This window comes from Sciurus vulgaris, assembly GCF_902686455.1.
Source record: "Sciurus vulgaris genome assembly, chromosome: 3".
Lineage (NCBI taxonomy): Eukaryota > Metazoa > Chordata > Mammalia > Rodentia > Sciuridae > Sciurus > Sciurus vulgaris.
Window position 1 is genome coordinate 170,456,142 of NC_136463.1, and position 27,793 is coordinate 170,483,934.

The 27,793-nt window shown below is 42.0% G+C and overlaps 1 protein-coding gene and 1 long non-coding RNA gene across 2 annotated transcripts in view; both read left to right on the forward strand.

Moving 5' to 3' along the window:
* The window catches only part of CYP27A1 (cytochrome P450 family 27 subfamily A member 1), a 32,798-nt gene that overhangs the window by 2,602 nt on the left and 2,403 nt on the right, over positions 1–27,793 (forward strand). Inside the window, exons 2-3 of the mRNA XM_079135548.1 lie at positions 24,705–24,895; positions 27,506–27,705. Of these exons, the coding sequence (XP_078991674.1) occupies positions 24,705–24,895; positions 27,506–27,705 (391 nt within the window). The remainder of the gene's footprint in view (positions 1–24,704; positions 24,896–27,505; positions 27,706–27,793) is intronic.
* Positions 478–2,955, forward strand: LOC306658497. Its single transcript, XR_013763066.1, has 2 exons — positions 478–1,865; positions 1,990–2,955. It is a non-coding gene; the product is annotated as an uncharacterized lncRNA (long non-coding RNA).

Here is a 27,793-nt window from a genome sequence, read left to right on the forward strand (position 1 = left end):
ACTTGTTTTAAGTATCAACTCAAGTCCCAAGTCTCATCTAAGACACAAGGCAAACTTCTTCCAGAAGTGAACCTGTAAAATAAAAAACAAGTTCTCTATTTATCTGATACAATGGCAGGACAGGGATAGGATAAATATTTCTGTTCTCTGACCCTCAGCAAGACTAAAACTCAGCAGGGCAGACATTAAATCTTAAAAGCTCCAAGTCCTGCATCCCTTGCACACTCGGGTGGGGAATGGTCTTCCAAGACCTCAGGCAGCTCTGCTCCCCTCTTCCCCACCTCCCTGCCCCAGACTTCCTGACTTCCAGAGGCTGAGGCAGTAGGATAGCTTGGTTACATGCTGGCACCTGTGACCTTCTCGGTTGAGTGTTGCACACCACAGATTGCTCTGGCTTTCTGGGGTCCTGGTTGTGTCTTCATCACTTTTGTGACTCTACTGGGCATTTTTTTGAGGTCCTGGTGTTTAAACCTGAAATATATCCCCACCCTTTAAAAAAATTTTTTTTTAGTTGTATATGGACACAAAACCTTTATTTTATTTAAGGTTGCTGAGAATCGAACCCAGTGCCTCATGCATGCCAGGCAAGTGATCTACCACAGAGCTACAACCCCAGCCCCAGTCCCACCCTTTTTATTTTTGATTTTGAGATAGGGGCTTGGTAAGTTGCCCAGGCTGGCCTTAAACTTGAGATCCTCCTGTCTCAGCCTCCTGAGTAGCTGGGATTACCCATGTGCCACCACAGTCAGTTTCTACTAGGCATATAATGGAGATTCTCTGTGGTGGTTCTGCCCCTGTGGCAAACTTCTGCCTGGCCCCCTATGTTTTTTTTTTTTTTATTTTATTTTTTAATCTCACTGGAAGCTTGTGGTCTTATAGCTCTTGCTTCCTGGGTCCTACAGAATTAGCACCATGTGGACTCTGCGGAGGCCTGTAGCTGGCATCCTCTGGAGCAGCAGCGCACACCGCACCAGAGACCATTTCAGCAGCAGCCGGAGTGGCCAAGTTCTGCTCTAGGTTAGGAAAAGCAGGGGCCCCCAGGCACCGTGGGTGGCAGTTGTTCCTGGGTATTCTCTGAAGCCATCTTGCCCTCTGGGTCCTCTGGGACTGTGATGGAATGGAAAATGTGAAAGATTTCTGGCATGCCCTTAGGTCCTCTCTCCTGGTGTCCTGAAGCCCAGCTCCCTTTATCTGTCTGACTTCTTTAACAAGTAGCGGCTCAGCTTTTTCTTTTTCCTTTTGATATATGTAAGCTGTGACTTTTCCAAATTTGTACACTTGCCTTTTCTCCTTTTCCACCTCAGGTCATTGCCATTGCTCCTGAATCTTACTATACACAGTTTTAAAAGTACCCAAACACCTCCTTCTGTATTTTGCTTAGAAATTTCTTTTGCCAGATGACTATTAAGTCATCTCCTAAATTTGGCCTTTCACAAAGTTATAGGGCATGGATACCATTCAGCTAAGTTCCTTGCTACTTAATAACAAGGATGGCTTGTTCTCTGATTTCCAATAGGATATTTTTCATTTTTATTTGAGATCTGGTCTGCATGTTCTTCACTGTCCTCATTTCTATCATCATTCCAGTCACAACAACTTAGGCAATCTCTAAGAATATCTAACTCCTTCTCAGTCTCTTTGTTTGCACCCTCACCAGAATTGCCTATAGTGCTTTGTTTAGAGCAGTATAAGTCTTTCCTAACCTGTTCCTCCAAATTTTTCCAACCTCTGCTCATTACCAAAACCACTTCTAATTCATAGGTATCATAATAGCAACAACACTACTCAGTGATAATTTTCTGTCTTAGTCCATTTGGTGTTGCTGTAATGAAACACCTGAGGCTGGGTAACTTTAAAGAAAAGAGGTTTTTTTTTTTTTTTTTTTTTTTTTTTTTTTTTTTTTTTTTGTGGTGCTGGGGATTGAACCCAGGGCCTTGTATATGTGAGGCAAGCACTCTACCAACTGAGCTAATCCCCAGAAGAAAAGAGGTTTATTTGGTTCATGATTCTGAAAAGTTCAAAGAGCATGGAACCCAGTGTCTGGTGAAGATCCCCTTGTCTGTGTCATGTAACATGGCAGAGAAGTAGGAGAGGAGGTAGGTATGTGCAAAGACAGAGGTCGCATGGCTAGAGAGGAAGAAAGAGCAGGAAAAGGTCAGCTCTGCTCACTGGAACTAATCTATTTCTATCATGTGGGTGGTCATGACCCAGCCACCTCCCATGAACTTCTACTCTTAAAGGTCCCACCACTTGTTAACACTATTAGTTTGGGGACCAGGCTTCTAGCACATGAATCTTTGGGGAGCATAATACATCCAAACTATAGAAAGAGGAGTGAAGTTATCAAAGCTACAGTTTGTTTTTCTGCAGTTCTTTTGGCTCTACTGCCTTGTAGAAGTTGGTTGACTGGCTTGACCTGGATTAATTGCCCGTTCCTGAACCCATCATAATGACTGGAACAGATAGACACATTTTAATTAGCTTAGCCCCATGCAGTGTCACTCCTAAAGCTGGGGTTGAGCCCCCCCCCCACCCAAACTGGGTGACTATCACACAGTGGAAGGGGTATTAGGGTAGCCAACTACAACGTCCTCTACACCCTATTTTTTAAAAAGCAGGGGCTGAGGGCATAGCTCACTGGTCAAGGACTTCCCTAGCATGTTCCAGGCCTTGGATTTGGTCCCTAACATGGGTAGGGAAAAAAAAAAATCCACCCCCCCGAACCTCACAAAACAAACAGACAAAACGCTCCACATTATCCCACATAAGAATAATAAAATCAGCTTAGGGAAGCATTGGAGCATTTAAGGAATTGCCAAAAAATATTGTTAACAGTGCCAGAGGGACTGGGAAGAACACAGCTCAGTGGTAGAGCACTTGCCGAGCATGTGCAAGGACCTGGGTTCAATCTTTAGCACCAAAAAAAAAAAAAAAAAAAAAGCTAGAAAAACAAAACATGGACATATATTAAATCTCTATTAAACTTTCATCTTTCAAAGATGTCGATCTGAGAATTACGAGATGTTATCTGTTCTGTAGCTCTGATTGTGGGATTGTGGACTACCTGGACTGAATTGGGGGCCCCTCCTCTGGACCCTGATTGCCTGAGCACATATTTGTCATTTCCCATATCATGTTTCTTGTCATCACCTGTTTATATGGCTTAGAGACTGGGCTGGAAAAGCTCCCAGAGCTGAACCTACGTCTTTTCCACCTCTGTCCCCAGCACCAGGCACAGTCTTAGGTTTCAGGAGTGGCAGTGAGCGGTGGATGCACCTGGCGGTAAACTTCTTTGTGACACTTGTCTTCCCAGCTCCCTGCTCCGGGTAGTTGGACCTAAGGTTCAGTGAAGGCGTTGGGCAGATTTGTTGAGCCTGGCCCTTCAGTTCTCAGCGGAAATGAAACTGGGGGCGGGGGTTTGAACCCAGGGGCACTCTACCACTGAGCTATACTCCCAACCCCTTCTGTTTTTTCTTTGAGTGAAGGTCTCACTAAGTTGTCAAGGCCAGTCTCAAACTTGACAATCCTCTTGCTTTGGCCTCCCTAGTAGCTTGTATTGTAGGCATGTGCCATCACACCTGGCTCAGAAACTAAATTTTGTCAGCATATTCAGATTTAGCAGATTTGGGGGGATTGACTCACATTGACCAAACCCACAAAAACAGCAGTGTGAACCAGAGTGCCCCTGTATTTATTTTGTGAGGAGATCAATCCTCTCAGGGTCATACTCTGTCATACAGAAATGCCCTGTTCTGGTTCTGCGTTGTTGCATAATGACCTATCCCCAAGGATTTTGTGGGTTTTTTGCCAGAGTCATGATCTTGTGGGTCAGGAATTTATTTGAGCAGGGCACCATGAAGATGACTTATCTTTATTTTATGACAGAGTGTGGTTTCAGCTCAAATGGCTGAAGAATTGCTCAAGTAGAGCCTTATATCTGGGCCTCAGGTCTGGCTTTTGACTGGCATGTCACATCTGCTGGGGCTAGAATGACCAAGAAGCCTTCCATGGCATGAATGATGGCTAGGCTGGTTTGACCTAGAATAGCTGGGTCTCTGTCTCTCTGCAGGCTGGCTTGGGCTTCCTCACAGCATAGTGGTATTAGGATAGTACTCTTACGTGGTGCTGACGGTCCTGAGTGAATGTTCAAGAGACAGAAAGTAGAGGTTATCAATTTCCTAAAGCCTGGGCCTGGCAATGGGCACAGCAGCATATTCAGTGTATTCCATTCACCAGAGAAGTTACAGCACCCATAGACTCTAGAGAAGATGTAGACCTTACTTCTGAAGGGGAGGGTGTCCAAGGATCTGTAGCCATGTGTAATCCACTACACTGTTCCACAGATCCAGGTACCTAGGAAGAAAAATGAATAACTGTATTAGTGGACTGCTATGTGCAAGGACCCAGAAGTAAGGAGTGGAATCATAGGAAAGGAAATTCCTTCTGGGCCTTGGAGAAACCTGGTCCAATGAGCTTCTTGGAAGTCCCTCCACTAGGTGAGGTGAGGCTGTCCCTTGGAGGGTGAGAGGTGAATGCTGCCACAGCCTTGCTGTTTGGCTCCCCTCTTCTGCATTTTGCAAAGACCACCTCCATTTTGTTAACACATTCTTTTTTTATTGATTGGATAGGTCTTCTTCCCCAACACTAATGCCACCTTTACACCTACCAGAGCTTATGGGCGTGTTTTTCAGTGCCATTTGGCAGACAATAACAGGTTGTCTATGAGGCTAAGGGAGAATAGGGTCCGCTGCCTTTAAGCCTCAGAGATGGGAAATTGGAGCCTAAGTATTAAGGTAAAAAAAAAAAAAAAAAAAAAAAAAAAGTGGGAATCATACCAGCTTAACAATTGCACTGCTAGGGTTTTATCTTACACAACCACTGTGGTCAACGAGGTACTGAAGAATATTCCAGGCAGCATTAGGTGATTATGTGTGGTTGGGAAAGATTAGAGTGACTTAAATGTTCCACAATAGAAGACTAATTAAATTATGGTCCATCCATAGGATGGGGTTTTAAGCAACCTCTAAAAAGAACAGGGCAATCCTTTATATTAGTATGAATTGTTTGCTAAGACTCAGGAAAAATATAAGGTTAAAAAAAATGTAGTGTGCCATCATTTATGGATAAAGAAAAAGAATGAGGCAGATGTGCATATAGATGCGTTTGTGTATGCATAAAATATCTCTGGAGGATGGGGGTGTAGTTCGATGGTGGAACACTTGCCTAGCATGCACGGACCCTGGGTTCAACCCCTGGCCCCATGACCACTGTCATTGCAGTCATGACGAGGATCTCTAGGAGAACACACAAGAAATGGGTAACAAGGGTTTCCTCTGTGTAGGGGTTTTGGACTCTGGAAGGGAGAGTCAGGAGGAAGACTTCTTGCCATCATATGCTCTTTTGTATTCTTTGGATTTTAACAGTGTGCACATATTTATTACCTTTTGTGATTAAAAACAAACAAACAAAAAACAATAGCAGCCAGGCACCATAGTACACATGTGTAATCCCAGGGACTTGAGAGGCCAAGGCAGGAGGATGACAAGTTCAAGGATAGCCTGGATAACTTGATGAGACCCTGTTTCAACATAAAATTTAAAAATAGCTGGGGATGTAGCTCAGTGGTAGAGCACCCCTGGGTTCAGCTCCCGCTAGCACAAAACAAAACAAAACAGCTAAGAAAATGAGAGCAGGAGATGAAATGATGGTTGACCATATGTATCTCTGTCCCATGCAATGTTGTGGAATCTTTTGGCACCCACTCCCATCCTGTACCCCTACTGGGCTCTGAGTCCTTACTTTTGACATCCTCTTTTTACTTTTCGTCTGTTGCTGGTCATCCACTCTTCTTCGTGGCATTCTCACTGATCAGCCTGGCGGGGTTAGCCCTCTGAACTTTGCCTCTGGTTGCTGTGAGAGTTGGGCGTAGGGGTGGACAGTGCTTGTGGTTTTTTGGGGGTCTCCTTGAGGGCATCCTAGGCAAAGCCTTTTCTTGAATCACACTGGGATGCTCCCCTCCCTTCAGTCCGTTATATCCCATTGTTTTTCTAGGTCACAAAGTCAGGGGGAAACTCTTACTGTCCACCTCTCTGGTATGTATCTTTATGACTATGGTAGTTCTGTATTCTTTCATAAAAACAGATATTTTTGTGAGTATTGAAGTAATGGCATACACAAAAATGTCTTTTCATAAACTTTGTAAAATAAAAAAAGAAAAAATCATGGCTGGGCTGTGGTAAAGCACTTGTCTAACGTGCATGAAGCCCTGGGTTCAATTCTCAGACCAAGAAAAAAAAAAAAAGATCAGAAGTGTTAAATGTCCATCAACAATGTGGATAACGCAAAGCAAAATTGAGTACAGAATAATATATACAATAGAATACCGCTTCTGTGATTTATTTTTGTTTGTTTGTTTGCTGCAGTACTGGGGGATTGAACCCAGGGGTGTTCTATTACTGAGCTATGCCTCCAGCCTTTTTTACTTTTTATTTTGAGACAAGGTCTCACTGGTTGCTCAGTCTTGGCCTTGAACTTGTGATCCTTCTGCCTCACTTCTATAAAGTGCAAACTACGCAGAAATTTTATACGTTATCTTTAGATACATAGATATGTGTATCTACATGTTAATTTGTATGTGTTCTTGTGTGTGTGTACAGTAAAATTTTGTAAACATTAACAGAAAGAATTCACTTCAAATTCATGGTAGTGGTTACTCTGGAAAGGGAGGACAAAGGAACTGAGGAAGACTAAGAAGGGGACTTTGTATCTGAAAATTTTCATTTAAAAAATATTTGAAGAATACGGGCTGGTGATGTAGCTCAGTGGTACTACCAACATTTTTTTTTTCCCCATGGGATATTATTAGAATATATATGTATAAAGTCTTTTTAAAAAAGTCTAATTTCTATTATGTAATACTTTAGTTAAGTAATTCATGTTTATAATTTGAAAATAAATACATGAATATTGAAAAAAATATTTGAAGCAAATATGAGAAATATGAATATTTAATTCAAGAGGGTTGAGTACATGGGTGTTATACTGTTATTTGTTTGAATTCTCAACCCTAAAACATTCATAATAAAGAATGCAAGTAATCCTGTTCGTCCTGAGTCCAAATCACACCACCGACTTGCTCTGATCAGGAGGAGCTTGTTCACGGCAAGGTGCAGAGTGAGGAGAAGCTGGGAATGCTGTTAATTATTTAGCACCTCCTGTCACTTGGAGATGTGGATTCCACTTGTGTGAGGGGTTGGGGTTACCTCCTGATGACACTTTGGCAGCACTCAGATGCGGCTTTCCCCACTGTACTCCCCCGTGTGACCCAGAATGGGCCTTCTTTCTGTCATCTGTCAGCTACATAGACACTAGTGGCCTGTGCCTGAAGTTAGGTCACTCTTGCTTATCCAACTGATGGCTGCTAGATTTCAGGGCCTGATTCGTTGACCCTAGCAAAACAGTGCTGGGTATTTGTGAGTTTGCTTTGATTGTCAGGGCTATTTCTTGTGCTTTTAGTGTGGTTTTTCTGAGCTGAGAGCTTCCTTAAGGAGCCACTATCAGAAAACCAAACAAACCCCCAACTAGGACACCATCCAAAAGCAGTCATTGGTTTTTTGATGGGAAGTAGTTTTCAGGTAACTTTAATTTCCTTTTTTTTTTGTAACAGCTTGAGATGATTGCATACTATGCAATTTACCCATTTAGTAATTAAATGATTTTTAGTATATTCACACATTTATGCAACCATCACCCTAGAGAAAAACCTGGTACCCCCTTAGCAGTCACCCCTCATTTACTCATCTCTCCCAGTCCCAGGTGACCACTAATCTACTTCCTGTCTCTGTGGATTTGTGTGTCATGAACATTGCATGGGAATGCAATCGTGCAGCATCTGACTTTTTCTGACAGGCTTGTTTCATTCATGTTTGCAAGAAGCTTCATCCATACTGTAGCATGCATCAATACCTCATTTGTTTTTATGACTGAATAATGTTCCATTCTGGGAATACATCATAATCTGTGTATCCATTGTCCATTGATGGATATTTGGATTGTTTCCACTTCTTGACTCTTATCACTTCATGAGTTTTCAAAGTACACAAAATTCAGAGCTCAGTTATCTAAATCTGGGAGTTCCCAACACTTTGAAAAGCTGAAAGCTTTTTCTCTACAGCATAAATAAATAAATAATAAATTTTAAAAAGAAAGTTTGTGCATAGCATATTATGTAGGACTTCAGTTCTATCCCCCTGACTCCTACCTTTACACCTCCTCAATTACAACCCTTTGCCTTGGAGACAGATTAGTGCTTTCTGGACACCATCCCTATCATTTAATTAACAGCTTCCAGGCCCTCTTTGGAATTATCTACACTTTACAGGTGGACTAGCCACCGTGCACCTTTGGGGTCCACTGGTGGTATATTTCCTTTGTTTATCTGATAAGAAAATACGTAAGCTCACACATACAAGATAAGTCAAGGACAAGGCCTGAGAGATTCAACCAGTAATGATGCAAAGAGCCACTTCTGAATTTGGACAGTTTATTACTTACATAGACAGTGAAAAAAGAATAAACCAAAGGGGCCAGCTCCCCAAGGTCCTTGTCTCATGCACCCAAAAGGATAACACTGAAACACAATGAGACAGATGACTACAGTGTGGGCTGCAGGCTGTACTCGCTGCCTCCAAGCCCCTTCCAAGTTGCAGCCAAGGGACTTTGTATTCTGCAGCTCTTTTCTGAGGTGGGCAGGGTTGAAAGCTTCATGTCTTGTGGGAGCTCAGGAAGCAGGCAAAGAGATGCGCTTTCATGACAGTCTCCAGGTGAGATGAGGGCTGAGTAGAAGAGGAGGCCTCAGCAGCTCTTTACAGGCCTCCCATTCTGTAGGATTCTCTAGGAGGATCACATTGTTCCCCACCTCCTCACCACTGGGGCTAGAACCCAGGGCCTCGTGCATGCTAGGCAAATGCTTTACCACTGAGCTATATCCCCAGACTTTTTAAAATTTTATTTTGAGACAGGGTCTTGCTAAGTTGTCCAGTCTGGACTTTGAACTTGCCATCTTATCTCAGCCTCCTGAGTAGCTGGGACCACAAGCACGCACCCCCATGCCCAGCTTGTCCTGTTTGTTTTAGGCAGCATTAGATGAGAGTATGCACAGCCATGACTCCATGCAGGTTGGTCAGGCCTATTTGGAGGACAGACAGCAGCCCAGCACCCATTTGGAGTGCAACTAAAGCTGTAACCACCTGCACCTACCCTCATCAGTCAGCGGCAGGAACTGGCTGATAACCTTGGAACCACTTGTGACAAGTGTACAAAAGAGGCCAACAATAACAGTAGGAGACCAAAGAGACCAAATCAGAAAGTCAATATTGTTCTGTCCTTTTTCGGGGGGAGGCACTGGGAATTGAACCCACGGGCACTTTACTACTGAGTTACATCTCCAGCCCTTTTTATTTTTTATTTTGAGACAGGGTGTCCCTAAGTTGCTGAGGCTGGCCTTGAACCAGCAATCCTCTGGCCTCAGCTTTCCAAGCTGCTGGGACTACAGGGGTGCAGTCTCTACAGCCACCACTTCGCCCTTTTCCCTAATCTCATGTCTTATCCACACATGTACCTTGGTTTGTCCCAAGGCAAATCAGTAGATTTTATTATTATTATTATTGTTTAGGTGGCACTGGAAATTGAACTCAGGATGCTCTATCACTGAGTTACACCTCCATTCTTTTTATTTATTTTTAATTTTGATGCAGGATCCTGCTAAGTTGCCCAGGCTGGCCTGGAACTTGTGATCCTCCTGCCTCAGCCTCCAGAGTAGCTGGGATCACAGGTGTCCTCCACTGCACCCGTCTCAGTAGTTTCTTCTTGTTTGCCTTTTACCATTTTAGACAGGCTCCCACCCTCTGATGTGTGGACCACATGAGGACCATTTTAGAAATTATCACCTTATACACATGATCATCATCATCACTATCCAAGATTGCCCAAGACCAGCAAGCATAGCTGGTGGCAAAAGAAGCACCAAGTTCAAGTCATTCACTTCCTGTTTTTGTTACTTGCAAATTCTAGTAGCTTAGTTTCTTAAGGAGTAGGAATGGCAAGAAAAATAGCAGAATGAGAGGAGTTAACTATCTGGTTTGTGTCTCTTACAGCCAATCAGGGCCTCTTTTCACCTCCCCAATCTCATAATTAAAAATCATGCTCAATGTGAGATACTCTTGTGATGAATTGCCACATTTGCATTCCAAGCTGACTTTCTTATGCATATGATCCAGTGAGGGCTGAGCCTTGGTGGCCTCGTTAATCTTTTTCAGTTTCTCCTTTAACACATTAAGTCCCAAGTTTTCATTTCTGCAGATATCACAATGAAATTGACAGGGATGCATTAAAATAGGTTGGAAATCATGATCTAGAACTTATTACATAATTTATTATCATTAATTATAGTAATTATATCATTAATATTATGTTATGTGAATATTATAATCATTCACCTATTTCCTTAAAAGAATAGATCTCTAAAAACGTAAATATTTATTTCAAAGTTATGTGGTATATTTGCTGCTCAATTTAAGCTTTTTAGGTGTTCCATGAATGAGATGATGACCCTAATAAGTTAAGAGTCCATTCATAACTATTAGTTCAGAGAGACAGTACATGGGTTAGGGTCCCTGGACTGTCCCCTGAAGACGTGAGGAGTAAAGGGCAAGTGTGACAGGCTCACAGGTCACTGTTGTACACAAGTCTCAGGATTTCTGCACAAGTCTTGTCCATTCTTTGAGCTCTGCACGGGGGTTTGCACTTGATATGATGATCTACTCATGTGCTTTGGGTCGCTCTGCACTCCACTCTGAAAAGATGGTGGACGTACTCACTACTGCCACTCCAAGAAAGCCGTACATAGGTCTAGTTCAGGCATGTTGCACACATGGGGGTTTTGGGAAAGCTTGTGGGGAGGAGTCGGCAGCTCCTTAACCTAGTCATTGGTGAGAATATTTTTTTAAAAAGCAATTTGTCTTAGGTGGAAACCTTGGGGGAATCAGGAACCTCCCTTCTCTGTCCCTCTGCTGCCTGAGGATAATACAGGACATGAACGATGCAGCCAGTGTCTCATAACTGCCACTTCTGGGTACTTTTTGCTATCAAGGTGGCACCGTCCTCTGATTAGATGTTTTGGGGGAATCCACATATGTAGTGTAGTCCATTTAAGGGTCTGTGAATAATTTACTGTGTGGATGAAAATAATGGTGCCATATTTATAATAGTTAATACCTAGCAGTACTCTTGAGAAAATGGCAAGGGATCTATTAGTTTATTTTGCAGGACAGGTCAACACCATTCCCCCTCACTGCGTCCCAGGGTTTCCCTTATCACCAGCTTGTGTGGCTTGCAATTTGGGCCTATCTGTCAGGCTTCCTTGGCCTCATGTGCTATGATCCCTAGATTTTGTCTTGGGCTTCAATCTTGAATTGTACATGAATTACCATACCCTGTGCAATGGTGTATTCATGTGGCTATGGTCTAATCAGCTTGTTGATTCCACTGATGTTCATCCCTAGGAGACTTTTTCCATGGGCTTCTGTTTAGATCACAAAGGCAGGGAGATGTGTGGATCTTGTGATCTGCTGCCAAAATGGTTATCTCCAGAGAGGCTGAGACATGCTCATCCAGTCAATCCCACTGCCGGGCACCAGCCCACACTGCCATGAGTCAGTGAAAATGTGATAAGGCACTTTTCAGTGTTTTTTTCCTAAAGCTAGGGCCATAGCTAGGTCCACTGAACAGAATCCTCTTTTCCATGCCAATTTTTTTGGGGGTACTTGGATTGAACCCAGGGGTTCTCTACTGAGTTGCATCCCTAGCCCTTTATATTTTTTATTTTGAGATAGAGTTGTCAAGGTATAATCCTCCTGCCTCAGCCTCTCAGGTAGCTGGGATTACAGGCATGTTCCACTATGCTTGGCTTCATGCCAGTCTTGAACAGTTTTTATTGGTACTACACAGTAGCAGTAGCCTAGTATACTCCACATGCCTTCAACTTAGCTGATCCCTCCCTGAATCACACCTAGGAACCATCAGTTATCTCAGTGTACTGAAGCTCCCAAGAAACCCAAGGTGCTGACATAGACCCTGCATCTGGGTCAGCACCTGGAAAGTGACTAACCAATGCTTGGGTTTTTTCCCGCAATTTTTATTTGTGCATTATAGTGCACATAATGATGGGATTTATTGTTACATATTTGTGTATGTGCACAATATAACAATGTAATTTGCTGATATAACTTCCAGGCATATCCCCCTTCTCTCCCCTCCCCGGCCTCTTGATCCCTTTCCTCTTACTCATCTCTCTTTGATTTTTAGGAGATCCACCCCAACCTGGTTTATGTCTTTCCTGGACATACCACTTCCACTTAAGAAGGAGGCTTGATAAGGAAATATATATATTACAGTAGTCCTTGCACTCCAAATGGGTGCTGGGCTGCTGGCTGTCCTCCAAGTAGGCCTGACCAACCTGCATGGAGTCATGAGTTGCATACTCTCATCTAATGCTGCCTAAACAAATAGAATAAGCTGGGCGTGGGGGTGCGTGCTTGTAGTCCCAGCTACTCAGGAGGCAGAGATAGGATGGCAAGTTCCAAGTCCAGACTGGGCAACTTAGCAAGACCTGTCTCAAAATAAAATTAAAAAGTCTGGGGATACAGCTCAGTGGTAAAGCATCTGCCTAGAATGCATGAGGCCCTGGGTTCGAGCAAGTGCTCTACCACTGAGCGACAACCCCAGCCCAGCTAGCCACTCTTCTCTCTCTGTTAATTTGCTCAGGTTGCCACAATGGTACCACAAGCTAAGTGACTTACACAACAGAAATGTGTAGTCTGGACACTGGAGGACAAAAATCAAGGCATTGGGGCTGGGGCTGGGGCTCAGTGGTAGAGCACTTGCCTAGCATGTGTGAGGCACTGGGTTCGATTGTTAGCACCACATATGAATAAATAAAGGTCCATCGACAACTTAAAAATTTTTTTTAAAAATCAAGGCATTGGCAGGATTTGGTTCCTCCTGAGAGCTATGAGCAGAAGATCTGTTTCAAGCCTTTCTCCTTGGTCTGCAGATGTCTGTCTTCCTGTTCCCAGGCATTCTGTCTGCATGCACGTGGGTCTGCCTCTGAATTTCCCCTTTTCATGAGCACACCAGTCTTATTGGGTTAAGGCCCACCCCAGTGATCACATTTTAACTTGTTACTTCTCTAAAGGCCCTATCTCCAACGAAGATCACACTTGGAGGTACTGGGGGGTAGGAAAGCAACATAGGAATTCGAGGGAGGGACATGATTCAGCCCTTAACACTCTTCTTATCCTGAAGGGCACTCATCTTGACCTGTGTTTTCTAGAGCCTATCTCTGGGCTCTAAAAGTAGATTTAACTGTCTCCAGTGTGCCCTTTGAACAAACTTGTCACTGTAGCTGAACATTGGGTTCTTGTGTTTTCCATTACAAATCCAGGTCAGAATACAGTGGCCTTAAAGGAAGTTATCGTTTCGGTCTTGACATCCCTGGGCCCTCCCCAGGTACTGGAAACTCCTCAGGTGGATTACTTCCTTAGGGAGTGAAGAGGTGGCAGCAAGTGCTGCCTGGTCTTCTTCATGCTGGTGTCATCAGTTAAGGTGTTCCTGAGGTATAAAGGCAACCTCAGCACACCTCTGAGGAATCGATTACCCTTGATGGCCAAGGAGGATTCTACCTATGGCCACAGCCATGGGTCCCAACAAAGCAGTGTCACTTTCCCAGTGACATAGAAGGGTGCAGAACCACAGAACGTTTCTCCTGACTTTATAAGACCCTCTTTCTTGACCTCTAGACAGCAACACAACTCACTGGTTCTCTAAGGGACAGTGGTCAAGGACTGGTCACTAAAAGTATCAGCAACCAGATTTATGACTACCTTCCAGGATTCTGTACTCTACCTTGCTAATTGGTATCTTGGGTTATGCTGTCCTTTTTCCAAAAGGACACTTCCCTCAGCCTTGGGGAAGAGAGGGTCAAACACTCCACAGACTTAATCTGTAGTTAATCTGCTGGGAGCAGGTGGGCAGCTCCCCTGCTACTGTGGCCCTTTCAGCAGGCACAGTTTCTGTCTGAGGATCATACTAGTAGGTTCTTTCTCGCTTTTGTTTTAGTTGATAAAAGACAGCAATTTTCTTGGACTGCCAGAGATTCAGTGTTGTGACTCCAGTGTTGTTTAGAGAACATTGACTTGGCAAGCAGGCCCTGAATCTTGGCAAGAAAGCTGTTTGCCAACCAACAAGATATTAGTATGCAGTGCAAACTTGGCATACCAGCACTTTATGAACCCTCACAATTAAGAATTTCCAGATTGCTCACACCTTTTGCAGCAGAGCACAGGTGGGATTGGCTCATAGGTCTGTCTCTCTTCCTTTTTGCGTTCCCTTCACTGTTTTTTGTTTTGTTTTGTTTTGTTTTCAGAAAGAGAACAAAGGGCTTTTACACAGGCTCTCCAGAAGGTCTGCAGTGACTGGAAGGAAGCTCAGGGAATCAGGCAGGAAAGAGGCAGCTCAGAGGGAGCAGGTCTACCAGCAAGCACAGATTGGCACAGATTTGAAGTGGCAGTTTGTTCAACAAGAGCACTTTTAGCAGCCTAAGGTGCCATGGTGCAGCTGAGTCAATGCTCCTTTTGACTGTGTGACCTCCAAGGGGTGTTGACAGAATGGGAAGGACGTTGGAAATCCCTACTTCTCTGCCCTCCTGGACCCTGGGAGTCATGTCTCCTAATCTGGTCCATGCAGTCCTGTAGTGGGAGGACCCTGGCTCATTCTCACTGTCTACCTGTCCTATCCCACGGCATGCGCTGCTAGATCCTGGGACTCTATCTCCTAACTTGGCTCATGTCTTCAAAAAGGGCATTGGGTCCCATGTTGGGCACCAGATGTGTCAATTTCACACATAGCAGATGCACTAAAGCCAAGGCCTGGTAAAGATTCCATGAGCACTTTGAGATCCAGACATTTCATTATTTATACAGATAACAAAAAGGAAACCAAAGATTCCGGCTCCCCACAATCCTTGTCTCATACACCCAGGACAATACCACAACAGAGGGGCATACGATTGCAGTGGAACCCCATTGCCAAAATGCCCTTTCTAGACCACAGGAACATGGCTTCATATTCTGTAGTTCTTTTCTGAGGTGGGCAGGGCAGAAAGCCTGTATCTCCATTAGAACCAAGGAAAGAGGTGTGGCTTCATGGCGGCCTCCCAAGGGACATAGGGAAGGTAGCAGGGAGCAAGAGGAGGCCTCTTCACAGCTTCTTGCAGGCCATTCTCTCCTGTTCCAGAAGGATCACAGGGGCTTCAATCCTCAAGGCTTAGGGAGGGGCGGGTCCAAGCCTTTGTGTATAAAGACAGGTGCACAGTCCCAAGTGTACCATGGAGAAATCACGCAGGCTGGTAATGCTGGGCTGGAACTAGAACAAAATCTCATGTCAGGCACTTTCTGATCCTTCAACTGATACTGCCAGCTGTGAATGACTGAACCGAGATAAAAACACATGGTGATTACACAGACACTTGTTTTTTTCTGTAAAGATGACCCTTGGTTGAGGATGATGTTAGAGCACTTGCCTAGCAAATGTGGGGCCCTGGGTTCTATCTCCAGCACTGCAAGGGGAAAAATTATCCTCGTTTTTAAGAAAATTATGTAAATATGAGTTACATGCTAATTTGTAATTTTATACCACATTTAAGAAAAATACCATTTAGACTTGTTTGAAATAACTTGCAGAAGTAATGCATGCCTATTTTAGAGAAATCAGAAAATATAAAGAAACTGAAAAAAGGAAAAGTCAGGTCTTCCATAATCCCAGCCCCCTGCACAAAGCTTAGTGCCTGGGCTCACAGGTGCCTAATAAGCATTTGTGAAATGAATACATAAACACATCCGTGGTCTCACTCACAGCAGTCGTTGCCCACTTCCCATGTGTCATTGACATCTATGTCTGAAGTTTGATAAATACCATATCACTTAATATTAATAATTCTCAATTATTTCCTTGGAATAAAACTCCTAAATGGAATTATGGTAAAAGATTTTGTTTGTGTGTTTGATATGTATCACTACCAAATTGTCCTCCTCAGGAGGAATTTTTTTTTTTCTTTTTCTTTTTTTGAGATGGGTCTCACCATGTCCGTCACCCAGGCCAGCTTTGAACCCATGGTTCTCCTGCGTCAGCTTTCCAAGTAGCTGGGATTACAGGCATGCACTGCTCCTAGCTGTCTTCCTTCAGAAAAGTTACAAAGGGAGTAGTTTTGTGTGTGAGAGAGCATGCTCATTAAAAATAAACCTGCAGAACCGGGTGCAGTGGTGCAGGCCTGTAATCCCAGTGACCCAGGAGGCTGAGGCAGGATGATCACCAAGTTCAAAGCCAGCCTCAGTAACTTAGCGAGACCCTAAGCCAACTCAATGAGACCCTAAGTAGCTCAGTGAGACTGTGCTGCTAATAAAATATAAAAATGGGCTGGAAATGTGACTCAGTGGTTGAGTGACTCTGGGCTCAATCCCTGGTACCAAAATAAATAAATAAATAAACCTGCAAATATCATACTTGAAAATGCTATGTCTTTGTGATACATAATCTACATGTCTTTGTGTGAAATTCATGTCACATACAACTATTTATTGGTACTACGGATTGAACCCAGGGGTACTTTATCACTGAGTTCACATGACTTTTGTAAGTTCACTATTCTTACTTTTATGTCTACTTTTATAACATGTTTTTCTAATTTTCACATGGATTTCAGCACCCTCTTTATATAGGAAAGTTATTAACCCTTTCTCATATAAAGTGCAAATATACAGTCCTGAGTCACTAATCACATGGATACATTCTGAGAATGCATTATTAGGCAGTTTTGTGGTTGTGTGAGTATCATAGAGTGTATTTACACAAACCACGATGAATACTATGTTGATAGGCAATATAATTTTGTGGGACCATTGTCATCTATGCAGTCTGACATTGATCAAAACAATATGTGACTCATGATTGTCTTCCTGGGCTGATGTTTTTATAATTTTCTTTAATCAGATCAATCTTCGTACTGTGTTCTTTGAATTTGGGTGTGGTATTACAAAGTTCTTGCTCCTTGAAAGACTGTACAAATAGAACGTTCCTTTGCATTTTCTTCTGTTATTTCTTTTGAACTCTAACCCATCTGGGATTAATTATGAAGTATTGACCTGAGGTCTGCAGGACATAGGCACCTGACCAAGGGGATAAAGAGCAGAAATGGAATCTGCCTTGGGCTGTGACCTGGGTTATAAAGGCATCCTCTTAGATCAGGTGCCTCCTCCTTCCCCTTCTCCCTTTTTTTCTCCTTTTTTGGTGCTGGGGATTGAAACTAGATGTGCAAGGCCCTGAATTCCATCCTAAGCACTGCAAAAATATAAAATATTAAAAATGCCACAAGCTTAAACCATACACAGTGGCACATGCCTATAATCCCAGCTACTCAGGAGGCAGAGGCAGGAGGAGTTCAAGGCTAGCCTGGGCACTTCAGCAAGACACCGTGTTAAATATAAAAACAAATTAAAAGGCAAATGAAACCATGAAAAATTCTTCCAGGCTTAAAAAAATGTTGGGGCTAAAATTCACATTACATCCAACTATTTATTTATTTATTTATTGGTACTGGAGATTGAACCCAGGGGTGCTTTACCACTGAGCTACATTCCCAGTCCTTTTTATTTTTTATTTTGAGACAGGGTTTTGCTAAGTTGCTTAGGAACTCCCTAAATTGCTGAGGCTGGCCTCAAACTTGTAATCCTCCTGCCTCAGTCTCCAGGGTTTCTGGAATTACAGGCATGTGCCAAATTCAGCAACGGTTGACCATTTTAAGGTGCACAGTTAGATAGCATTTAATGTTTTCTCAATGTTGTGCAACCACAACTTTTTTAATACTTAGTACTTGTGCCATAGTAAACTATGGGTGTATTCAAAGAGGTTGAGGCAAGAGGATTTGTGGGGAGGTGCCAGGGATTGAAGCCAGGGTGTTTACCACTGAGCCACATCCTCAGTCCTTTTTATTTTGAGACAGGATCTTGCTCAATTACTCAGGCTGGTTTTGAACCTGCTGTCCTGCCTCAGACTCCTGAATTGCTGGTGCATGTGCCACTGCACCTGGCCTTTTTGGCTATTTGTATATCTTCGACAGAGAAATGTCTATTCAAGTCCCTTTGCCTATTTTAACATTGGGTTGTTTGCCTTGTTGTTCAATTATAATGGTTCTTTATATATTCTGGATATTGAACCCTTACCAGAAATATAATTTGCAAATATTTTCTCCTAGCCTATAGGTCGTATTTTCACATTCTCAAAAATGTCCTTTGATGTACCAGAGTTTTGAATTTTTTTTTTTTTTATACTGGGGATTGAACCCAGAAATGCTTAACTACTGAACCACATCCCCAGCCCTTTTCAAATATTTTATTTAGAGACAGGGCCTCCCTGAATTGCTTAGGACTTCGCTAAATTACTGAGGCTGGTTTTGAACTTGTGATCCTCTTGTCTCAGCCTCCTGAGCTGCTGGGATTATAGAAATGTGCCACCACACCCAGCCAGAGTTTTAATTTTTATGAAGTTCTATTTATCTGTCTTTTCTCTTTTTATTGCTCAGGCCTTTAGTATCAAGTCTAAGAATCCATTGCCAAATTCAAAATCATAAAGATTTATTTCTGTGTTTTATTCAAAGAATTTTATAGTTTCAGTTCTTATATTTAGGTTGTTGATCCATTTAGAGTTAATTTTTGTATATGGAGTGAGAAAGAATTCCGACTTCATTCTTTTGTGTTCGGTTAAACTGTTGTCTCAGTGCCACTTGTTAAAGAGACTGAACAGTCTTGGCATTCTTGTTGCATATTAAATGGCTAGAGATGTTTGGGTTTATTTCTGGACTATCAATTGTATTCCACTGGTCTCTATGTCTATCCTTCTGCCCTTCTGCCAGTACCATACTGTTTTTTTTTTTTTTTTTTTTTTTTTTCTTTTTTTTTGTGGTGCTGGAGATTGAACCCAGGGCCTTGTGCTTGTGAGGCAAGCACTCTACCAACTGAGCTATCTCCCCAGCCCCCATACTGTTTTGATTACTGTAGTTTTGTAGTAAAATTTGAAATCAGAACGTGTGGGCATTCCAACTTTGCTTTTGTTTTTTTTTTTCAATATTGTTTTGGCTATTCAGGGCTCCTTGAAATTGCATATGAATTTAAGGATCAGCTTTTTCCATTTATGCAGAAAGGTCATTGGAATTTTATGGGCTTTATAGTGAATCTGTAGATTGCTTTGGAGAGTCCTGTCATCTTAACAGTATTAAGTCTCTCAGTTCATGAACATGGGATATCTTCTATTTATTTAGGTCTAAATTTTTACAGTTGTCATTGTATAACTCTTTTACTTTATTGGCTGAATTTATTCCTAAGTATTTTATTCTTTTGGATGTTGTTGTCAAAGTTGTCAGAATCAAAATGGAGTCACATTTGTCAAACCCTGACCAAAATAAATAAATAACTAAATTCAGAATCTTACGAAGGACGGGATCTCATGTATGTTTGCCTGGATAACAAGAGCTAGTCATGAAAGACTCTGCCAGAACCATAGTACTGTTGCAACTTTAAACAAAAAGAATACTTCTGTGAGGACATTTGCCCAACAACTGTCTGTTTAATCTTGGGGCGATGCCACCCTTATTCCTGGTTTTTGTAGCCAGGATGATTATTTCAGAATATCTTATGTAGTCCTCCTTATTTCACACCTAAAAATTTACCCTTGCCTCAATCTCTTTGAATACACAGAGTAAACTATATGCATTTTCATTGCAAGAGATTCTTTGGAGAATGTTTCTCTGGTTGTTATTTGGATTAACACTATGTATCTGTGTGCTTGGGCTGTCATAACAAAATACCACAGACTGGATGGTTTAAATAACAGAAATTAATTTTGTCACTGGGGAAGTGGCTCAGTAGTAGAGCACTTGCAAGGCATGTGTGAAGCCCTGGGTTCAAGTCAGTTCCAAAAACAAATTCTTTTTCCTCCCCGTTCTGAAGGCTAGAAGTCAGAGATCAGAGTACCAGCATGGTTGGTTCCTGGTGAGAACACTCTTCCAGGCTTGTATGTAGCTGCTCAGTGCTTGTGTGTAGAGAGGGCGCAAGCTCTCTGGGCATTAATCCTATCAGATCAGAGCCCCTATCTTTATGATCTCACCTAACCTCAATGACTTTCTCTAGAGTCCCCATCTCCAAATACAGCCAAACTGGAGGTTAGACTTCCAATATAAAAATTTTGAGGGGATGCAAACATTTCGACCCTAGCAGAGGCTATTATAAAGGAAATTGTTTTCTTAATTTCCTTTCCAGATGGTTCTTCCAGGTTTTTAAAACAAATGTCTACTGTGAAAGAGTCAGTGTTACCAGGATGGTGGCATTCTCTCCCTCAACTCCTGCCTGTCTCCGCCTTGTCTATTTTTGTAGTTTGGTTCCCCCGCTCCTGCTCCCAGCCTGGTTCACTGACAACTGCTAAGTATTTATTTATTTATTTATTTATTTATTTATTTATTCTTGTTCAAACATTTTCTGAGTATTTATTGAGAGTCTATAATGTGCCTAGCATTATGGGAAGTAATACAGAAATATGACATGGTTCCTGCCCTCAAGGATTTTCAATCTAGTTGAAGGGACTAGACATCCACAAAATCATTAGAAAACCATTTGGGAGCACATGTAGTTAAATTCTCACCTATTCAGCACATGCACCAGGATGCAAACTCTCTAAAGGTAGGTCTTTTCTGCTGTGTGCTGTGTCCTTGTCCCCTCAAATGGTATAAAAGAAACAGATTAGGAGCTTAATAAATGAATATTGAATGAATTCAACACTTGCTCTTTGGAGTTCCACCAAGTGAAGGCTAGTTCTCTCATTCATCCTGAAAGTGGATCTCCGTTCTGCAAAGTGGCTATTAGGGCCCATCTGAGAAGCTTGGGCTTTCTAACTGGCTCACGTTACCACCTAATGGTAGGCACAGAACATGTCTCTCAGCAAGTACCCCGGTGTCTTTCTAAAATAACTTCTTGCATAAGTAGATCCTTGTTAAGTTCCACCAGTAAACTGAGAAGAGAAATATGAAGGAAGAAGGAAGAAGGCATGGCCTGGACAAAGGGACAAAGGTCCTAGGAATCTCCACACCAACAGCCAGAAAGTGGTCACAGGAACTTTGGATCCCAGGGAAGAAGCTAGTACCCACGAAAATGAGTCTTTAGTCAGTCTTTTTGTTGTTGTTTTATTTTTATTTATTTTTTATTGTTGTTTTATTTTTATTTTATTTTTTGTTGTTGTTTTATTTTTATTTATTTTTTTAAAGTTTTTTGGTGCTGGGGATCGAACCCGGGGCATTGTGCTTGCAAGGCAAGCACTCTACCGACTGAGCTATCTCCCCAGCATTTAGTCAGTCTTTTTAAATGTGACATTTTTCTTTTTTCTTTTCTTTTTTTTTCTGATTCTTAGATCATGGTAGAAAATTTGAAAAACAAATCATGGTATAAATAAGAAAATAAATTTATCTATACATTGCTCTTTGCCACCACTGAGCTCACCACTGTTTACATTTTTATAAAAATGTTAAATGTAATTTTACTTGAACATTGAAGGAAAAGAAACCTAAACTTCAGAGGACTAGTTCTTCAAAAAGGACTATTATTTACTAAAAAGAGTTTTCTAAAATTAAAAAATGAAGAGGCATTTTAAGAGGTTGGGCTTGCTGTAGTGATTCTCAATCTGAGGTGATTTTGCCCCTCAGGAGATATTATGGCAATGTCTAGAGACATTTTTATTTATTGCAACTTGGAAGATACTGCTGGAAAGAGGCCAGGGATGCTGCGAAACAGCTTGTTCAGTAAAGGACAGTTTCTCAGAACAGAATTATCCAGCCCCAAATGCAAACAGTGGCCCAGGGGAGGAACATGGATATTGCATGGTCACTGTAGTTTCAAAATTGCAGGTGTCTTAAAAGGGTCTAAGTTTGTTTCTAGTCAGTAGGACACAGTCACTTTTCTCAGGGATCAGTGGACTAAGTGGTTGAGACCGTGGCCTCCAGCCAGGTGGTCTGAATTTGAGCCCTGACTGCCACTTACTGGTAAAGGGAGCTTGAGCAACTTCTTTGGGTCTCCGTTTGCTTATCTGCAGATTGAGGTAATATTAAACCCAACTCATGTAACTGTAGTGAGGATTAATGCGCTAATTTAAGTAAGGTTCTTGGAACAGTGTCTGGTTTATGGTCAGCTTCATAGAAATAGGTGTAAATATTATTGTTAATGTCATAAACCACACTGGAACACAAATTAAGCCTACTTTTAGCATAAGACTCCTAAGGAATTTAATAGAAAAAAATAGACTTGTATGTAAAATGTTTTTTTTTTTAAACTTTACTGATGCAATTAAGTTAGAGTTTTGTTTTGTTTTTTTTTTTTGTAGTTATAGATGGACAGAATGCCTTTATTTTGTTTATATTTATGCCATGCTGAGAGCAAACCCAGTGCCTCACACAGGCTAGGCAAGTGCTCTGCCACTGAGCTATAGCCCCAGCACTGTAAAATGTTTTATTTATTTATTTTTACCAATATCTATCTATCTATCTATCTATCTATCTATCTATCTATCTATCTATCTATCTATTTAATTATAAGTATGGCTAGGGCCCACTTATAAATCTAAGGAGTTTATATGTGAATTCAGAGGTTCAACAAGGTTTTCCTGCCTTCTGAAGTCATCTGATCGATGCTGGGTGACTTGCTGTTTTGTTTTCTTTTAAGTTAAAACAAATTTGAATAGGTAATATATTCTCCTGGTTCAGCTCTCAAAACAATATAACATGATATACATTGAGAGTATTCTTCCCACTCCACCGCATCCTCCTGTAGGGAGTCCTACAGTTCTTACATATCCAAGCAGCATTTCCCTATAGATGCAAATATTCTTATTTAGTTGCTCTTTCTTTAACAAAAGGTGTTATACTTTTTCACTTAACAATATGACTTGGGTATCTTTCCATATTAGAACATAAGGAAATTCTTAATCTTTTTCTAAGCTGATCTAGTATTTCAATATATGGACATCCTATATTTAGTTCATTAATTTGTTAGTAGTTTTTATAAATAGTAGCAAACTGCCCTCTAAGAAAGGATATGTCCATTTTAGCCTCCCTCCAGCAATATATGAATACAGTTACTTTCCTGAAGGGAAAGACCATCAGGTCTTCAGAATCCTACCACACTGGCAGGTGTTTCTGGGAAGGAGAGATGGGAAATGAGCCCACATGGATGTTGGGGGTTTGTCATGACTGTCTTCGGGAGAATGGGCAGAATCAGCCATTATTTCAGGATGAATTCTGAGCAAGTGGGTAAGTATCAGGAGTCATTATGGTCTTAGGAACAATGCAACATAAATGATATTGGCCAATAGTGAGATCCAGTAAAGACTGGCATTCTTCTCACTATAAATTGGGTGATGTTTGATAGATTATAACTTCAGTGTCTCTCTCTCTCTTTTTTTTTTTTTTTTTTTTTTTGTGGTGGTACTGGGGATCCAACCCAGGGTCTTGTGCTTGCCAGGCAAGCACTCTACCAACTGAGCTATCTCCCCAGCCAACTTCAGTGTCTCTACAGAAGCCCTTTGGCCTCATTTCTTTAGTGCAACAGACTCATCCTCTTTTTTAAAAAACAAAAACAGAACTCTTCAATAGCGATCGTGAAAGAGGAAGTACCTGGGAAACCACTGTTTCTTTTTCTCTCAGTTTGTGCATATGACTTAGTACATTTTTGTTTTAGATTTATGGATTCTATTTGTTTTACTACCACTCCAAATACCAAAATGTATTTCTTTCTGTCTCATTTTCAGCAACTATAAGTACACAGTGGCAATATCAATTTCATAGATGTATGAGTTTTAGTTACCAAGTGCTTTAGAAATTCTGGATAGTTTTTTGTTTTTGTTTTGTGCTTGGGCTTTGTGTATGCTAGGCAAGTGCTCTACACTGAGCTACATCCCCAGTCCTTAAGACATTAAGGTAAAATATTTGGGAATTATGTAACACAACCAATAAAAGTTTTTGTTTAAAAAATACACACTACGGAGCTTACTTCATGCCTTTCTCATCCAGTTTCTTGTTTTTCTTGGAATTTCTCATCATGTAATGTTCTTTTTCTTTTTTTTTTCTTTTCTTTTTTTTTTCTTGTCAATTACACAAGACATTTATCTTCGTCTCAGAGCTACAAGCTGCAGTAGACTTAAATGCCGAGAAGGAATCAAAGACTTTCTACCTCATCTTACTAAAGGGTTCAGTTTTCCTAAAATGCTGGGTCCCAAATATCTACAACTCAACGTCATGCACTTTCCCACATATCTTTATTACTTCAAGGATCTTGTTCCTCCAGCTCCACCAGATGGGCCTTGCTCTTAATAGCCTTGCTCTTTGTGTGGCGGTTTTTTCCAGAATTATGCCTCCAGAACCATTGGCCATCCCGCTGCCCGGCTCACACTGCATTTTGCTCCGCCCGTTTGCTCTCTAGTGTAGCCACGCCCCCATCTCCTCTTGCAGAAATGCCGGCCTCGCCGGACCTCAGTTATTCAGTTTTGGTTGACTCCCACAGGTGATGAACAAGGCCAAGCATGGGCCAATGTGGTTATCCAGCTTTGGGTCTCAGACCCTTGTGAACCTGGCCAGCGCGCCACTCGTGGAGAAAGTGATGCGGCAGGAGGGCAAGTACCCGGTAAGGGATCACATGGAGCTGTGGAAGGAGCACCGGGATCATCAGGGCCTGTCGTATGGGCCCTTTACCACGTGAGCTGGGGCCTGAAGGGACTGGAACAGGGAGGGCCTCAGAGGACCAGGTCAAGAGAGGGGGCACAGAGCAGCCCGTGGGGGAAAGGGCAGAGTGGCATCTCCCTGCATCCTCTGAGCCTGATACTCAGTGTGGAGCAGTTGTTGGGACTGGCTGAAGCCAGGGGCCATTCACTGGCTTTTCCCTTAATACATTGCATGACTTTAGACAAATAGATTCGAATCTGAGTCTGTTCTTGACTCAAGAGCCAATAGAAGTAAATGGGGATCATTGGCGATAAGCCATGGCCAGTACTGCAGGTTGTAATTGGGTATATTACAGCTTTCTTTTTGCAATAGTATATTAACAGAATTCCAAAAGACGATGGAAGGTTTTCCCCATTCATAATCAACTTGACAACCATGTTTTAGTTGCTTCTCAAGGGATGAATGTTGATCCTGGTGTAGACAACCACACTGCTATAATGGTAACTGTGTTTGTGACACGGCTGACACCAGGCTGGTCTCCTTACACTTATTATTTCTTTTTATCTTCACAACAAACCCATGAGTGGGTTGTATTTTTGGATCAAGAAACTGAGAAAAAATTAAAAATTCAAATAATTTTTTTTTTAAATAAAAGAAACTGAGGTTCAGAGAGGTTTTACATCACATGTCTGAGGTGACACAAGTAACCATGGTGGAATCAGATCTTTCTGGTTCTGGAACTCAAGAACTTAAAACCTTGAGACTTTGGGAAAGAAAATGAACCTGGTGGAGGGGTCATCTCACATGTCCCTGACGGTCACACAGCCACTCTCCCATTGAGTGTTATTCTTTCTTTTTCCTGGTTTCTTCATAGGTAGACAGTTTCAGAACTAAAAGCAACCATTCCTGGGCCCTTTATTCTGAGTTCTGGGAACTGAATAGCAGATGCCTGTTCTTTAAAAAGACCTCTTTAACTTGACATCTGACTCAGAGGCAAGATTTGGATCCCACGTTTTCATCAGACCAGGCCACCTCTCATTCAGTTGAGCACTATGTAGATCCCTTTGTGATCTTTTTACAGTTTTTACTCTGAAGCCAGTTTGCTAAATATATTATATCACCAGTATCATACCTCTGATATTTGGGGTTTGTTTTGTTTTAGCATATGCATTTTTGAAATCTCATTTTTCTCTCAGTAAGTGGCTGAACAACCACAGAAATGCTCTCAGTTAAGTTCTGCAAATCTGATTCCTGCTGTGGGAGAGTTTTACTCTTGTAATAGCACTTACAACCTTAAATTCCAATAAATGGTTATATTTTGGTTTTATTTCTTTTTTAGTAACATTTCTATATTTATTTACTTAGTTTTGCTGTACGGGAATTTGACCCAGGGGTGCTCTACCACTGAGCTACACACCCAGTCTCTTATTTTTATTTTGAGAAAGGGTCTTGCTAAATTTATGAGGGTCTCATTAATTTGCTCAGTCTGGTCTCAAACTAACAATCCTCCTGTCTTAGCCTCCTGAGTCACTGGGATCACAGGTATGCACCACCTGGTTTTATTTTATCTTCTTCTTCTTCTTTTTTTTTTAATCTTTTCCCCAATATGATAATAAAAGATCCTGGGAAGGAGGGTTGAAGTTCACTTAAATAATATCTTAAATTTAAAAAGTTTTATTTCTAGTATTTACTGTGAAAAATTCTATAATAAAATACCAAGTCTCCCCCTCACTCCTGTCCCATCTAACTAAGCTATCCATGCTGACAATTTGGTGTGTTTTCTTTACTTGGAACCACGCAGATATACATATGGATATGTAGGGGTCTCCTCTCTTGCTCTTAAAATTGGACTATATTGCATTTATTGCTTTGCAACTGAAAAAACAATGGGACTGTCACCCAACTTGCTTAGGAAAGGTAATAGATTTGGAATAACTGAGAGGGCGACAGCCCTGAAAATGGAGCTGTCCTGTGGGAAGCACTTTCCCACCCATCTGAGCATCCCTGCCTAACCAAAGTTGGGGCCTGATCATCTGCTGCACAGCTGTGACTCAAGGGCCAGGCCCCGTCACTGTAGTCCTTGTCTCTACCCTCTGCTTGGCTCAATGTGTCAAGAGGACATGGAGGTCCAGAATCTGAGCACTCCAGGAACCTAATTTGCTCCTATTTTATTCCTCGATTTCCTCACAGAAGAACTGGACAAGTGCAGCTCCCCCTTATTTTGCATATAGGAGATTCAGGAGAAAATTGCTTATTGGCAACATTCATTAAGCATTCTCCACATGCTGGGAACTGACCTAAGACTTTAATGATGTGCACAACCCCACTACGATAGGCATCGTTATTATCCCCAGTTCATAGGCACACTGGAGTTAAGTTACTTGCCTAATGTAATCCTCAGATCTGTGATTTGGTTCTAGAAGTCTGGTTCTAGATGTGCACTTTACCCACTTACACTGTGCAGTAGTGAGATTTTCAAGTTTTGCAGTTCCGATTCTGTCGTTGAAAGCTCGGTGATTGTGTAATCTAAATTCCAGGAGCCAGATTTCCCTCAATTCTGTGGAGGCTTTGGGTGGGAAGATAGCATTTAACCAAATCCCTGTCAGAGGCTTGCTTACGTCTGTGCTGCCTCTGGTCTGGCAGGCAAGGACAGAATTGGTACCAGCTGCGCCAGGCTCTGAACCAGCGGATGCTGAAGCCAGCAGAGGCTGCGCTCTACACGGATTCTTTAAATGAGGTGATCAGTGACTTTATGGTTCGACTGGACCAGGTGAGAGCGGAGAGTGCCTCAGGAGATCAGGTGCCCGACATAGCTCACCTCTTCTACCACTTTGCCTTGGAAGGTACCCTTGCTGGGAGAAGGGCTCAGAGTGGGAATGAGGCAGGGGAAGGTGGTGCTCCTCCTCTTCAAGGCCCCAGGGTTTTGTGTCC